Below are 16,633 nucleotides of genomic sequence, written 5' to 3'. Positions count from 1 at the left end.
TGCTAACATAACCTTTTCATGCTATCCTGACTGAAGTGAAGTGTTACTGTTGGTAAGGTGTTACATTAATAAGTTTCCCATCAACAACTGATGGGCACATTGATGGATCCTAACTCTCTGCAAAGCTAACGAGTGGAATACGCTCTGAATGTATCGGCTACTTGCTAGCTAACACACAATGTATGTTAGCTAACGTTCTGACTGGGATTTAGCATAACATTGCAGGAAGGTAACTATTCATAAAATTAAATTTTCATAACACTTTACAAATCTATCAAAGTTGACAGTGACGTAGCCTATGTAACATTCTAGTTTTATACTTTTTAATACATTTGAAAGTGATGAAACAGAGAAAAATGAGTTAGCACGTTAGCAATCCTGGATCCCTTGTCTCAAAGTCAGTGGGTTTTTTGAATGGGTTTTGGGTTAGTTGCCTGAAATAAGGTCTGTGGTTCACACAAGTTCAAGAGACTTTCACGTTTTGTTCTACGACATAAAATACATAAAATACCCCACTCATGAATTTAGAAGCTTTTATGTGTCTTAAAAAAGGCAGTTGCTAAAAAACAAGTGGCTAAATGACACTCAGAACGTCGTCATGCCGACCAAGGCTTTACAACCTCATTGTGGCGGCGAGGTTGAGTCATGCGACCGTGGTGTAGTTTGTCTATAGCCTAACGTTAGCTTTTTACTTCTGGCAAATGCATTTATGCTTGGAAAATCATGGAAGTGTAAGAAGTGTTCATTTGTAAAGATTATCTTGCTGAACAAAATATCTAAGTATCATAAACTTTTGTCTGAAATAGAGCTTATTTTCTGCGAAAATCCAAAATTCAATGAAAAAATCTCATAGCCTTTTTGACAAGGGACCCAGGGTGACGCTAACTTCTGCAGCAGCCTACAAAAAATGTCATTACTACAGCACTCTTTTGCAGTGGATCCCAACTGGTCCGGCCATGGGGTCCAGACTTCTCCTTAGTCATTAGTTCGGTTTGGTTAGTTCAGTTGGTTTGTCCCCTCAAATATATTCATTCACAAATATATTATAAATCACTGCCTTGATGTGGGAAGCAAAGGAACACACATGCAAAAACACATTCAAACAAACTGTAATAAATGACGCACTTGGCACGCCAGATACGAGCCGAAGCGGTCGTAACACCCTGAACGCTCTGAGAGCTTTGACATCCAGGCCTCCAGGTTTTCCTGCAGCGTGATGGGCCTCTCCAGGTTTGTGATCCGTCATGCCCTCTGCTATGACACTGAACAACCTGCGCAGACACACATAACAGCAGTTAGAACTTTACTTTTTGTTAGTGAGGGAACATTTGCAAACTGTGACTACTTGAAGCACCAAAATACCCGACAATGACGATAATGAAATCCAGCAAGTTCCATCCGCTGCGTATGTAGGCGCTGGGGTGCATGACTAAGCCGTAGGCAAGAATTTTAGTGAAGGTCTCGATGGTGAAAATGACGAGGAAGACATACTCAACTTGTTCCTGAGAACAGAAGAAAAGACATATGGATGCTTTGCAAAATTAGAATGACCTTTTTTATAAGTCAGTGAGTGCGTCTGAGAGGAATAAATATGGGAGAGTGTTGAGGGAAAATGTCAAGCTATCGTCACAGTAAAATACAGATTTTTAGAAATGGGTTCCTCTGCGTCACATACAGAAATAAATGGCATTAACTGACTTTTTCATGAGTCTGTCTTTAAAGCACGTGTGTTGTCATTAAAGGCTGACTGCAGTGGCTTTCTAACCTCTTAACCTACTGCCTAACACATGCTAAAGCCTGTCACCAGATCCCTTTGCTGTAACCTTCAGCTTAATGCTTAGATCACTGCTACCACTGTGACTAGGCTCTTACCTCAGGCTGACACAATAATCCAGGCATAATGTGGTTTAATACAGGATGACTGGAATTCACAATAATCAGTAACTTCCACCAAAAATTGATTAAAAAATTGTTGATTTTAAGTGACGTACTGTAAGTCACTGCATGTTAAACTGTCAGCTTACCTCTTCCTCTGTCCAATCCAATAAAGGGATCGACTGACATCTAACCTGCTGCATGTGCAAATATATTTCCCTGCCACTTTTTTTTTTACTAGAATTACCTAAAATGAAATACAAGTATTTGATCACTTCAACTCTGCAAACATGTTTTGGAGAGGAGACTTGTACCCAATAATTCAATAACAACTATGAGACTTTTTCTGTATTTACATAAAGCTGTTTGTGGCTCATAGTGACTCGTATTTCCAATATCCCAAATGAAAACTGGCTTGTTTTCAGTTTGAATGCTGCATATTTGTGCTTTACAGGGAAAAAATGGTCAGAAAGAAAGAAACAAAGAGGGAGAGGGAGAGATGTGACAGATGGTCAGTGTTTAAGTCAGTCATGATCCGTCACAGGGTCACCTTAGCGGGGTCAAACCGCAACTTTTTCCCTCTAACACCATTACCATCCAACAGGACAATATTACCCTATCACTAATTGTTGCTAGCGTCAGCAAAATACCCACTGACTACTGTCATTCCTACACTTTGTCACAAATGGGTTCCTACAGCCATAGGCAAGCTGGATTTAGGACTTTTAAAGACTTTTTTTTAACACTGCTTGAAATGAAATATAAACAATAATTTCACACTAATTAAGGAAAATAAAATGAACAAACATCAGTTACTTTGGGTTGGGACAATTTTGCCCAGCTGTAACATAAAACATGACTTCTTTGGTCAAGTTAAAAAGTGATGATATACTTTAAATCCTGAAAAATAATTACTTCACTAACTCACTAACTTCATAGAGTGGAAAACAAAACAGTGAACATATTATATTATCATGAAAGTAACTATTTCATTTACATTGAAAAAAGCTTGCTCCTTTGTCATTTAATTGGATGTGGTAAATGTATATGAGGGTTGGTGGTTCCTCTACCCTAAACTGTGTAATGTTAATGTGCAAGACATATGGTGAATTATTAATTATTTTGCAACATCAGGAAAAAAAAATCATAAAATCCTACTTGAGGGGTTTCTGCATTTAAAATAATGAATTCAATTCGTTTTAAGACTTTTTCTGAACATGTTTTGGGTTTAGTTGCCTGAAATAAGGTCTGTGGTAAACACAAGCTTAAGATACTTTTACATTTTATTGTACCACATAAGATACATCAGTAAATACCCAACTTAGGAATTCTGAAGCTCTCATGTGTCTTAAAAAAGGTGGTTGCTAACAAGTGGATAAATGAGACTACAGAATGTCATCACGCCGACCAAGGCTTTACAGCTTTGTTGTGGTAGCAATGTCAAGTCTGCGGTGTAGCATATTTTTAAGCCTAATGTTAGCTTTTTACTTCTCTCGACTGCATTTATGCTTCAAAAATGATAAAAGTGTTGTTCATTTGTGAAGATTATCTTGCTGAACAAGACTTGAAAGTGTCAAACTTTTGTCTGACACAGAGCTGATTTTCTGCAATAATCCAAAATCCAACAGAAAAATACTGCAGGCTTTCTGACGCTAACTTCTGCAGCAGCCTACAAAAAACTAACATATTGTATTATCATAAAAGCATCTATTTCATTTGCCTTGAAAAAAGCTCCTCTGTCATTTGATTGGATGTGGTGAATGTATAGGAGTGTTGTTGGCTCCTCTATCCTGATATGCATTTGGTAATTATTTTAAAAAATATAAATTATCAGTTATTTTGAAATTTTACAATGCAACGTCAGAAAAAAATATTCATAAAACCCTACTTCCCATGTTTTTCAGACTTTTAAAATATTGATTTAAGACACTTTAATATTAATTATTAAGATCTTACTGTTAGAATAATCAACTCAATGCCTTTTAAGGATCCACAGGAACCCTGCCTAACACATACAACCATCAGTGTCCTGAAATGACTCGCAGTACATGAGTGAGAAAATTATCCCAGAAGACTCACACAAGATGTTCTCAGTGAGAGTCAAGCCTTTGAGAACAGGGACATACGAGCACACGCAGTGTAAAAGGAGCTCAGACACTCTCCATGTGATTTGCATTGAAAATACAAAAAGATCACCTTGACAGCTTCATTCATTCCCCTTAAAGGGATCAAGTCGCTGTCTTCAACTTTTCAGTTTCACTTTCACTTCAGCGATGTGATGAGGAAAGCTCCATGTGATCAAAGAGCTCCTGAATCTGTTTGAAGTTTATGCTTCATGTGAGTCTCCATGTTGGGCCGTCTAAGAAGTGTTTTCAAACACTGTTTTTTATCTTGCACGTCCTCTTACTGATTGATCTCTGTGTCTATTTGTCTATGCATGGTATGGATGCATTAATCATACAAATAAGGGAATGGATTAAGACTGGAAATACATTCAGGACTTTCTTCTTTAAGTTCCTTGATATGTAGGAAGGGTTTTCACCAAGGTTTTACATTTATCCTTGTTTTTGTGATGCATTCAGGGACTTATTGTTTGTTGCATTTTATTGTGTACTTATATTTTGAAGTTTCTGTGTTAGAGGCGCAGCATTATAAAGAAGCTTATCATTAAAACACCCTGCTGAAGGCTCTGTGCCTGAACACATTGGTGAAGAAAAGATTTTTCCAGTGGGTCAGTGAAAAGTTTTTTATTTTACATTTTCCTTCTATGTACTAATGTGGTGATTGAATTATTCATCTCTTTCATGAGGTTACATCACCTAAACTTGTGTTAAAGCCTCGCTCAGCATATTCATGTGTTCCTAACTTTCAGAACAAGTTAAAGAAACTACTTTGGTTGAGCTGCACTGGAAACTCACCAGTTGGTGATTGGTGGCGTTGGAGTCATCATCAGGGTACGGCTTGGTGACGCCCATGGCCACACAGTTGGCAAAAATGGCGAGCAGAATGAAGATATCAAAAGGCTTGAGGACTGTAGTTAAGGACACTTCGTCAATGCAACTTTCCAGGAACATGACAGCATTGTAAAAACTTCACACCTCATGAACACATCACACATTTACATCATATTCAGGACTGTTTGCATAAACTCAGAGAAGGATATTTCCACTCTACGAGGGCCAGTGCTGCCATGCGGATGGGGTTGCTGAGGGTGAGGCAGCAGAGGGCTCGGGGGGCCCTGAGGGCAGACTTGTTCGCCTGCATCGCCTTCTTGGCCCCCCCTCCCCTTTTTCTGGCCGAGCCAGTCGACCCCAGGGTGTCTGACTTTCCTGCTTCCCCCACAGGGGGGACATCTGTTGACGACAAAAGACACAGAATAATTCTCTGATTCTGTTTTCAAGCATCCTGAACGTGAAGTAAAAGAAGGTGATAAAGTAAAATATGGGTATTATGGGTAAAAATGTATGCTCTTTGCTAAGAGAGAAGGGTTGAACTGGCTGGTATCTTTACTGCCATTCAATCAATGCTAAAACAAAAGCTCAGTGCCATTGTTATTGTTTAAATCCTCTCCTGCACCATGTGATTATTTCATTGCTAACATCAGCCAGCAGTTATTTATATGACTTATTACTATTATCTAACACAATTAAAGAAGGATTTGACGTGTGGCTGTAGCAGCAGACAGGTATTCTGTCCTCAAGGCCTCATATTATAAGACCAGATGTGACCTACTTCTTTAGTGGAAGCAGCAGTGGCACTTAGCCCAGCACTATCCCAAAGCAGGGCCATGATCACCTGTTGAGAAGGCCCTGCACAAAGAATAAGCCTGCAGGTGCATTTATTATCTCACCCATGTAAAAACTACAGAGAAGGAGCCAGAAACCTGGGCAGAACAGAGCTAAATAAACTGGGTTAGTGTGGAAATAATGAATGTGATGTCCCATTATTGCAAACGGTATGGAGTATGCTTTGATTTTATTTGTAGTGACCATGCTTTACTGTCAGGAGGAACTGTGTTGGACTAATCTTTTCAACTTCACAGAGTATCTGGAAATATTATGTTGGAAATAAATGCCTGTGATTTCACTTCAGCATGTAGCTTTACAGTACAGTGAGCCTTCTATAGTTTGTTATGCATGACTTTGAAGCTGTAATTCTCACTATGCTACCGTGAAGACAATGTAAGGAGTTCCTACCTTTCTTTATTGCGTCCATGTCCGCAGTTCAACACCACGAAATCACTCCAGAAAACCCACCATCAACTCCTCAGTGGGCTCTGCGACGCCTTATGGATCACAGATATTAATTTGGCCCCAAAAAGACAAAACTTTCCAGGTGTAAAAAAAAAAAAAGAAGGACCATCTGCTACCTGTCATTTCATGTCCACACGCAGCGCGTCGGTGCAGCGCACAGGCTACAGGCCATCCTGCTCACCGCCTGCCTGGAGTGTAGAAATCCAATTAAAGCCGATTTCTGGTAATTTCCAACGCGTGTAAATAAGAAGTGCAATTGCTTTTTATCTCCGCAGGCACATAACGGTGAGGGGATATTAAAACAAACGCGTCCCGGTCTCTGCGGTGGTCAGCCGGCAGGATTAAACGAGCTGAGCCGTTTAAAAGGATGACAGGGGAAATCTTTCCAGAAGGTGCAGGTAAACTCAGGAGGCTCTCTGAGGATCTGCGGGGCTTTGGTACAAAGATGTAGTCAAACACAAGACAGGAATATTATTGTTAGGGTAGAAAATTAGGATGGGTCACTGCTGCAAGTTTGAGAGTATTTCAGCACCTTGGACTGAGCAGCTGGTGGGTGCAGTACCACTTAAAGGGCGACAGGGGGCGGTATTTCACAGTGAATAAACACACTGTGATTGAGCCCAGGTGCATGTAATGTCAGCAATTACTATCATTGTATAATATAAGCTTTTCTTAAGCAGGAGCCATGTCAAGAAATAACACCATCTCAAGTCTTCAAGGACATTTGATGCCTTTATTGTCTTTTAAAATCAGTTTTTGCAAGATAAATATATTTCAATACATAAATTAAGCATTCTTTCTATACATAGTTTTTGTACAGCAAATGCTGGGATCACACTGCATCACCTCTCTCCTGTGACAGATGCTACGATCTCAAGAAAACAGAGAGATGGAGTTTAAAAAGTGCTTTGTTGTTTGATGAATGATACAGCGATCAAAGTGACTACACAGGTGCATGTGCCAGTAATTAAAGCAATAAAATATCCATTCATATTTTTCATGATTTGTGCTCCTCCTTCTAAAACACAAGATGACAACTATTCAACAAAGATTCAAAATGACTAAAGCTGCCGGGTGAGGCAAGACGTTATTAAAGGAACACATCACACACAAAATGATCATTTGTATATCAGTTATTTACCCTACATTACACTGAATTTGTGGAGAAAACTTTGCTTTTTTTGCAAGCTTTGACAGAGGACAAAGAATCTAATAACTGATAAAAGTTTTGATGAATAGAACCGTTCCTGGACGCAGACTGGCCAATCATAATGTAGCATTGGGCTGGCTCAGACCAGGGTCCAACAACAACACAGCTGTGCTGCATTGACTCTAATGCACTCGTTTCAGATTTCCTTAATTTCAGGCTGGTTTTGAGGATTTGGAGCTTAATGATACTGGTTACCTGGAGAGGCTGGAAAAAGATATACGTCTCTGTTTTCTGGATTCTTAGTTCACCATAGAGGCTTGCGAGAAAAACAAAGTTTGCTCCACAAATTCAAGGTGACATAATCAAATGATCCCTTTGTGGGTGAAGAATTCCTTTAAGAGAAACTGCAAATTGTGGAATGAGGTTTGGTTGAGCCCAGACACATCTTAAAGCACACACATCAATTATAAACACACAGTTCTTTGCATTGATTGTCGCAACTGACAAATAAATTAAAGACTCAGAAACATATTCTCACAATACCACTCTCTATAGTAAAACCTCACTGAACAAACATACTCTGTGCGTACAAGTAGAAGATCTTTGGAAGCTTAAAGGAATAGTTTGGCGTTTGGGGAAATGCACGTATTCCCTTTCTTCCCAAGAGTTAGGCCCTGATCACACAGAAAGCATTTTGCAGGTTGCAAATCACAAGGCGCACTACACTGCCTTTTTTTAAATTGAATGCCACCAGTGAAAAATAAATGCTTGCTGCACCTTTTTACTGTTGCCAGGCAACCACAGACTCACCTCCTTATTCTAAACTTCCTGTGTAATCAATCTACTGTTTATTTATTTTAGTTATTTGACAGTAATTAGTATCTAGTTCCTACAATGTTGAGGCAGAGGGTACTGTCTGTAGCTCTGCTTGAGGGTGAGAGGCTGTCAGCAGATAAACAGAGATCTGTGTGGGTACATGAGACCCTAAAAGAGAGGGTGGATCATGGGGAGTACCACGAGTTGGTCCAGGAGCTTCAACTCAATGATGGCCGTTTCCAGGCATATTCTAGGATGACTCGGGGGCAGTTTGACCACCTGCTGTCTGTCGTCGGGCCGTGTAGCTCTGGGTATCCAGCACCTGCTACCACCAGTTTCTCCTCCATTGTTTACCAACTGTAAACTTGTTTTGACCACCACAGAAGGCCCAATTGGACAATGGGAAAAAAGATGACGAAAAAAGAGATGATATGGGGTGTTTTTTCTGCTTTGAGTTGAAGTTTTTTCAACTCGAGGCGTTCAGGGCACTCTGACAAAAATGCCAGGTGCTTAGAGTGCAGAAACACCAGATGCATCACAATGCAAAAACCTCAAGCAATAAGCTTCATTTTCATTATAAATAATTACAAAAAGGCTCCTCCAGCTGCTGAAACGCTTCCTGTGTGATCAGGGCCTTACATGACAACATAGATACCATCTCTGCTGGTTGCCTAGCAACCTCACAGTGATGACAAGACTCCAGCAAATCACTGTGCTACCCAAGAAACAGTCCAGCATATAAGCCCACGGAAAAAATAACAAACTGTCTCTAATACTTTGGCTTTTGTACGGATTAAACAAGCAAGAGATAACATTTCATTTATTGAGCTTTAGAGGTGCTGATAGGTGGATATTGTTACCTACCTTTGGACAGAGCCAGGATATTAGTTGTCTGTCTTTATGCTAAGCTAAGATAACTGTCTGCTGGCTGTAGCTACATATTTACTGTGCAGACGTGTGAGGGATCTTTTCATCTAACTATCATCAAGAAAGTGAATAAGCGTGTTTCCCAAAATATCAAACTATTTCTTTAACATACACATATTGCCTTGATGTTGAATAATCAAATCAGTTTTCAAAAACACATTTCAGTATGACATATTGAACCCCAAAAGGTTACAGTGAAGATAGAACAACCATTCATACAGAAAATGATGCATGAAATGCTGTGGGTGCAAACGTGAGGTTTGTTGCTCACATATAAACATTCACTCATAAATAACTAAGACTCACAGTAATTTGCCCCTGAGGTATGAGCACATAGTGCAACTAGTTGACACCACTGTAGAGACCAGAATCTCCACCTCCTGGTCATCATGATACCCACTGTAATGTTTGGTTTCCCCCGCTACTCTCTGGTCTGACTCACTGTGTTTACAGCTGGTCTCAGTCCCTGTTGCTCTCTACTGAAATTGTCCCTTCGCCTCCTGCTGCTGCTGACCTCCATCCTTTGGTGGTAACTGACTGGGGTCCTCTGCAAAGGGAATAGCTGGAGAAAACAAGAAGAAAGATACAGTCCTCAGGTTTCTGTGGCACTATCCTGCTCATCCATGGTCTTGTTATAATCAAGATACAATGTATGTGCACATTGACCTTTATATACAGTATGCTGTTCAGTTAACCTTTTTTATGAGCCTGCTTTCCCTCAATCTACCTACTCCACTTGTTCATTTCACAGAATAGGCCTTTGACATGTTGCAGCAGGAAAAACATAAGTGTAAATAATAAGTTGAATTTATTATTTGGCTTCTTTAGTTTGAGGCCTAGGCCACAAAGACACAGGGATTTTTGAAAACTGAGTTTTTCCCTCCTTTGTTCTGAAAAAAATCCTGTCCACATGAGCACTGTTTTGAAAAATCTCTGTCCAAATTAAACTGCAAAGCACAACTCAAGTGCTGTCAAAAGCATGCCAAAGCAACAGGCGGTGATATTACCTTAACCCTAAAGCCATGCAAAGAAGAGTAAGAAGCAGAAGAACAAGAACAAGACGAAGAAGCTTTGACCTCCATAACACATTCAGACGCCTGTATGCCTCAGTGTAAAGAAGAAGTATCTGTACTTTTTTGTGTAAAAATGTAAAAAAAAATCGTGTTAGCAGGGTTAGAGTCAGCGCTGTTTCATTCACATCTGCCATTGCACTGAAAATCGCCTCATAAGTGACGCCTTACAAAGACGCTTACAACGCACACTCTGACATGTCAAGCCAAGAACTCTTTTCTGCAGAACTTCTACAGAAGATACTTCACAAAAGATCTATTTCCAGTAAGCTAAAACACAAAAGGCTACATTATCAAATACACCCATGTATGTGTGGACAAGGCCTCGGTGTCCTACTGTGCACACTGTCATGTCTCACTGGGACACTTGAACAGAGCAGAGGCCTCGTTAGTGGCATCATCAGTTACACCTGTGCTTTTTCTACTGTAACAAGTCAAAATGTCTGCTGTGAAAAAGGCTTGTGCCTTTCTACAAGTGTCAGGGAATATCTGCAACTTGTTGCATCCACTACATGTAGGTGCAAAGAGACTTATGGCAACACATAAAGCACAACAGATTTTACACCAAAAACAAGAGTCAGCTCCTCACAGAGCATTGCATTTTTATGCCTCTTGTTTGTCTGTAGTTTCTACAGCACTGACACCGATACATCTGCTTAACTACAAACCACTGTAGCTCTGCTGGAGGTCCCACAGAACAACTAAATGATTTCTATCTGTTCCAAGAGGCCTTTCTCACAGTGCTGCAAACTGCCACAGTGGGCTACCATTTGCAAATTGCGGTCATTCATTAATGGCTATTACTTGGCATGAGTGGGTTGTTAGCACTAATGCAGTGAGAATACTTGTGTGCAGGAGGTACAGATAAAACTTGAGAGTGTAATTACATTGCACGAGTACTTAAACGGACTGAATGATTTTCCTCCTTAATTTAAAGCTTCAATAATAGGTTTTTTGGACACTTTGTAGCAGCTGTGAGCACTGACATGTCCTCACTCTTTAAGATGATATGACAAACTTACAACAAACACACATCCAGCAGATGCGGAGCAACATTAGCATTAATTAGCATTAATTTGAAGACACATTTATGTGCACTTGGCAAATGTAAGTCCAATATTCACTCTCCTCTCAGCGATGCTTTGGTTTACACTGACTCTTGAGGGAAATATCTGTCTCTTTAATAGCAAAGTGTTTTACAATGTTCACCAGCTAGTTTCCAGCTTTGTCATTAGCAAAACTTAATCATCTTCACTTACGGTTCTGGAACTGGTGTGCTGTATATCTGGTGAGGAGGATCCCAAAACCCTCAATGAGAGCGAGCAAGATGCCCCCCATCATGGCAGAGCCCATCATAGTTAACGGCCCACCTGGAGAAAAACACAGAATTCATTGAATCACAGCTGTTAATTTGATGCAGTCAGTGACACAGGAAGGTGGTGTCATGTTTGTTGTGATTTTATGGGCTTCCTCTTACTGCGTGCTGCCAGGATGGCCCCTGTCAGCGCACCACTTGTTATAGAGTTCCAAGGATCCTCTTTCCCTCTGAGGCGAACTAAACCACAGTCGATGGTGGAGAAGAGACCTCCCCATACGGCAAAGCTACCTGTGAAATCACCACAAACAAGCCAGTGAGCGTTTACAAGCCAGGTTTGATGTAAGATTTTAGTTTTAGGCCAGAAAAATGTAATAACTGGGCTCTAGCCAGACATAACAATTCCTTTTGCAGGTAAAATATTTGATATATACAAGAAATTATACTTTTAAAGTCTAATATGCCATAAGAATAACTCCAAGAGCTACAGTAAAGGAAATAATTCCTGGTTATGTAAGAAGGCGTTCTCACCTCCGATCTGTGGAGCTCTTATTCTCACTGCGTTTGCACTTCCTCTCAGTCTGTGTCCGACACCCTGAAACATTACAGCACTGTTCAAATCTGCCTTTAACAGCATGATTAGAGTTGGAGCGCATAATTATTATTATGTGGTGAACTCACTGCAGGGGCATTACGAAAGCCCTTGACCGCCTGGAACACCCCTCCTCCGATAGCACCCATGGTGAAAGCACCTCCACAGTCATCCACTATCCTCCAGGGACTGCAGGAATACATTAACAACAGAGGGGAAGAACATATAAAAATAGGATACAGTATGTTGACTTAATTATTTGTCATACTTAGGCTTTGTAATGTCATGTGTGCATTTCATATCCATACCACAATGCTACTTAAAATAGTTTATTGTAGAGATAAAAGTGGCACCATGACATAATTCACACTGTGCTACTGCAGTGATTTTTGATATTTTATTGACAGTTATAACAACATATCTATTTTTTAAACTCCATCCCAATTACTTTTACCGTTGCCGCCCTATCACACTGGCACCATCATAGCTATGCTGAAACAGTTAGTTAATCAATAAGAGAAAAGAATAATAATCTGCAACTACTGCTTCAATCATTTATCAAGCAAACATATCAAATGGGTACTTTTCACTATTTTCTCACATTTTATAGACCGAAACAAATTAATCTAAAAACAAATAATGGACACATTGAACTAGGAAAATAGATGTTAACTGCAGCCCTACAAAGGTCGTTAAATACTGAATATATTCTTGTACAACTGTCGCCTACTTTTCACAAGATAAGTTTACTATTTATTACATATATTACTTATATCACAGGTTTTATTACAATACAATATAAATTGTTTTGGACAACAATGCAATATTTGCTGATATTAAAAAGTCTTCCGTGATTTGATCTGATTCAATTCAGGGGCCTTCGATCAATATGAGACGATATCAGTAAATATTCTGGCTGCTTACTGTTATCTGCCTGGCACTAGGCCGCTAGTACTGTTTGAATGTTTAGGAGGAAGGTGCGTCTTAAAGATGATAATATGTATTCATCCATCCATCCATCTATCCATTTCCGTCTGCTTATGCAAGGCCAGGCTGCAGGGTAACAGGCTGAGCAAAGTACCCCAGACATCACTCTCCTCAGCAACGCTTTCCAGCTCCTCCCAAGAAGCGTTCCCAGGCCAGATGAGATATTTAATTCCTCCAGCATGTTCTGGGTCTGCCTCGGGGGCTTTCAACCAGTGGGATGTGCCTGGAAAACCTCTAACGGGAGGCCTGGAGAAGGCATCTTGATCAGAAGCTCAAATTCTGATCACTGAATCCATACATCGATCCTGATCGATATATCGTTACACACTTATTCTACTGAACTATATTATACTGCATCATCTTAATATGTTATACTGTTTCATTACATCATATATTATATCATATGTCTATATCAAACACTAAGTATCATTATTAATATTAGTGTGGTGTACACTGTTTACATATGCTACACCTTGCTGTATTTGCTTCTACTTCCTTTCTTTGGTATTGCTGGTAGTCTGGGTTATCCTTTGGTTGCTACAGGATAGGCAAAAATAGGTCTTGGGCTTTGGCCTGTTCTGTTTTCAATAATGGACTGAGAATTTTTTGTGAAATTATCTTTGTTTTTCAAGATAATAACAACTTAATAATAATAACTTTTATATAGCACAATTCATGCATAAAATGTAACACAAAGTGCTGACCATAAAAGACAATTTAAACATTTGTGATAAAGAAAAAGATGATACAGCACATAATAAAATAAAAATATTAAATGTAGAAAAACGTATGTGTGAAAATAGATGTATGTAAACGAAATAAAAATGACCAATTCATTAATAGCTAGGGATTCTGGTAGGACCCCTGTATATGGCAGTAACACCACAGCTACAGTCTATGTCCTGGAGCTGGTCCAGGCTTTATCTTTAGTTGATATGAGTGTTGGTCAGTCTGTTGGTCACTGGAGGCTGGCTCAAACTCACACGTTAAAACTGAGCTATACAATATTATATGAGTTACATGTGCGAACTGTATTTTAGAGTGTATTTTCCCTTTATAATGCCTTCAGCTGTCACTGTCACAGACACAGAGCCATAAACACAAAAGGTTGTTGAGGCTCAAACTAACTGACCACAGCTTTATCTCGTTATGTCCCTGACCCTTCACTAAGCTAACAGGCTAACACAGAGAGCCTCTCTGTTCACTCTCACTACAACTTCAACATCACATTAACAAGACAAACTATATCCGAAGTTAACAATGTTGAACAAATAACGAAAGAGAAATGTTTTTTAAAAAACAAACTAATCTCACCAAGGCTCACGGGCATATTCCTCCATGTTTGTTTTCGTCAGGACAACAGTGCTGTGACGTCATCACTGTGCGCGCCGTGTGCTGTTGTGGGAAGTCGCCTCGTCCTCAGCTCTCATCGAAGATCAGAGGCGATTTTCATTAAAAAGGTAATGTTGAAGTGATTTTAATTCATTAAATTCTCTATAGAATTGTGAGGGTTTAAGTGTAGGGTAGTTTTGAGGTAATTACGGAGCTCACAGGTGTGTGTGTTGTTTTAATCATCCACTTGCTGCCGCCGGAGTCACCGAGCAGTTGTTTCGAGTTATTTTGTGGAAATAAATGCTTTATCGTGTCCAAAGCGGGTGAATTCAAAATGCAGGAGGCCTCCTTTTATTATTAAGAAGACTTTATCCAAACCTGAGATGCTAAAAGCAGCCTAGCAACACAAGTTAACGTTTCACCGGGAGACGCAGATGTAACGTGGAACAGCATGCAGATGAGAATGATCCATTGAAATGACTGGTGGGACACTTTATAGCCATCAGTGAACTCTTCTCAGCCACCCAGGCTTTAATCCTGATTCAGAGACCTTTCTTTACATCTCAGGATAAATTTCATGAGAGTCATATTTCTGCTGGCTTTGTTGCATCTGTGTTTAACCCTGTTGCTTTGTTACCTACTGTAAGCAGTGGCGTGTCCAGACTGTTTTTTGACTGGGGTGGCTCAAATGTGGCACTCAGTTATTTCTACAGGGGTGACATGACCGTGCAAACACACACAGACTAGCATTTAATCACTGTTTCTGTCTCCATTATTCATATCTGCTTTTAATAGGGCTGGGAATTACCAGAGGCTCCACGATACTGAAGTCAAGACACAATTATAGCAATTTTTAACGTGTCGCGATATGCTGAGTATTGCAATCAAACATATTGCGATTTATTGTCTTTTTTTTTTTAAACTATAAATTATGTCCCCAAAGGAGAACTTTGTCAACATCTGCATTATTTAATAAGATAAAGTTTGTGTTCATCTCACTTAAATAATTTTATTAGCAGCAAAATTTATTTAGTGGACTTAAAAAGCGATTGATTTTATTGTTCAAGTAGGCTATGTAAAGTTTAATTTGTATTTGTAACATTAATAATTTATATGATAAAAAAATCAATACTTGGCACTGTATGATGATACAATATTGTCACACAAAAATGTTGCAATACTATGCTGTATCAGTGTTTTCCCCCCACCCTCAACTTTTAATAACTAACACTGTATTATGACCGTTTTTTACATTCCTGTGTGTAAATTTTCAATTAAAAATATAAAAAGACCTACCAATCACAACACAACAGATTGGCACCATATAATTGTAATTTATTGCCTCTATATTTTATTCTTTTAAGTCCTCAAAAAGAAGTTGTACCTTCAGCAGTAGGCCGCATGCAAAAGAAAGCAATGTACATTAAAAAATGCAGGCACATCATAAAGTACCAACTGAGTGAATGATCATAGTTTACGATAATGAGGTAGCTTACCAGATTTCAGGGGTGGCCAGTGCGACAGACAGACAGGACACCGGCTGCTACTTTCGCCACACATCAATGACATCACAGAGCCCAACAGTCACTGTGCTCTTCCTCTACTGTTCATTAATTTTGGTTTGTGGCTGTTAGTCTGGAGCCCTGCTCTTTATCCTGCTCTAATTTGATGTGACACAACAGAAAAATATCGGCCACTGCCATCGGTGAATGTCATCTTAATTACCAGCAGATGGCAGTCAGCAAGGTGACAATTGGCCGATACCAATATTCGGCCGATAAATCTGTGCATCCCCAGAAGGTATGTCATGCCGCCATGTAGGGGAGCGCTGTTTTGTGGGGTAGGCACACAGTTACCTCTATTATCAAAATGGAAACACTCAGTCCAAAAGCGAGATATTTTACATTTGCAGTGTCAGGTATGTGAGTGAAGGCAGTGCATCAGGGTCTGTAATCCAGCCTTGGGCTACCAAGTCATAGGGTGATTATCATAAGTGCTATATCGTAGGCAACTGGACTTGTTTGAGTTTCTTAAAGACATTTCACATCTAACCCAAGAGGCTTTTTCAGTCCTGTTTTCTTGGATGAGAGGTGAAAAGTCTTCAAGAAACTCAAGCAAGTCCAGTTGCCTACGATATAGCACTTAAGATTACCATGACCTGCATAACTGAGAATCTTCACCAACATATGGTGATCCGTTTGTCCACATACCATTGCTTGACCACCGCATCAGGCACAGGTAACCAACGTGATCCTCACAAGATGGCGCCCCGTCCAAAAAAATTAACATGGCGTGAAATCAACTTCACATTCTCTA

At 39.7% G+C, this 16,633-nt stretch overlaps 3 protein-coding genes across 3 annotated transcripts in view; 1 reads left to right on the top strand and 2 right to left on the bottom strand.

Annotated features, from left to right (window-relative positions):
• The window catches only part of cacna1fa (calcium channel, voltage-dependent, L type, alpha 1F subunit a), a 30,966-nt gene extending 24,653 nt beyond the window's left edge, over positions 1-6,313 (bottom strand). The window contains exons 1-5 of the mRNA XM_050063901.1: positions 6,072-6,313; positions 5,025-5,228; positions 4,794-4,906; positions 1,363-1,502; positions 1,126-1,271 (exon numbers count right to left, since the gene is read on the bottom strand). Of these exons, the coding sequence (XP_049919858.1) occupies positions 1,126-1,271; positions 1,363-1,502; positions 4,794-4,906; positions 5,025-5,228; positions 6,072-6,090 (622 nt within the window). The 5' untranslated portion in view covers positions 6,091-6,313. The remainder of the gene's footprint in view (positions 1-1,125; positions 1,272-1,362; positions 1,503-4,793; positions 4,907-5,024; positions 5,229-6,071) is intronic.
• A 536-nt stretch (positions 6,314-6,849) lies between these two features.
• Positions 6,850-14,348, bottom strand: timm17b (translocase of inner mitochondrial membrane 17 homolog B (yeast)). Its single transcript, XM_050063900.1, has 6 exons — positions 14,300-14,348; positions 12,088-12,187; positions 11,938-12,001; positions 11,569-11,697; positions 11,351-11,461; positions 6,850-9,583 (listed from the first exon to the last, which is right to left on the bottom strand). The coding sequence occupies exons 1-6, from the start codon at positions 14,323-14,325 to the stop codon at positions 9,498-9,500; spliced, it is 516 nt and encodes a 171-aa protein (XP_049919857.1). The 5' UTR covers positions 14,326-14,348; the 3' UTR covers positions 6,850-9,497.
• Positions 14,347-16,633, top strand: part of pqbp1 (polyglutamine binding protein 1) — a 6,564-nt gene continuing 4,277 nt past the window's right edge. The window contains exon 1 of the mRNA XM_050063899.1: positions 14,347-14,445. The gene's annotated coding sequence lies outside the window, so the exon portion shown is untranslated. The remainder of the gene's footprint in view (positions 14,446-16,633) is intronic.

Source organism: Epinephelus moara, chromosome 16 (assembly GCF_006386435.1).
Source record: "Epinephelus moara isolate mb chromosome 16, YSFRI_EMoa_1.0, whole genome shotgun sequence".
In the NCBI taxonomy this organism is placed as follows: domain Eukaryota; kingdom Metazoa; phylum Chordata; class Actinopteri; order Perciformes; family Serranidae; genus Epinephelus; species Epinephelus moara.
The sequence above is the reverse complement of the archived record's forward strand: the minus strand, read 5'-3'. Positions and strand labels throughout refer to the sequence as shown.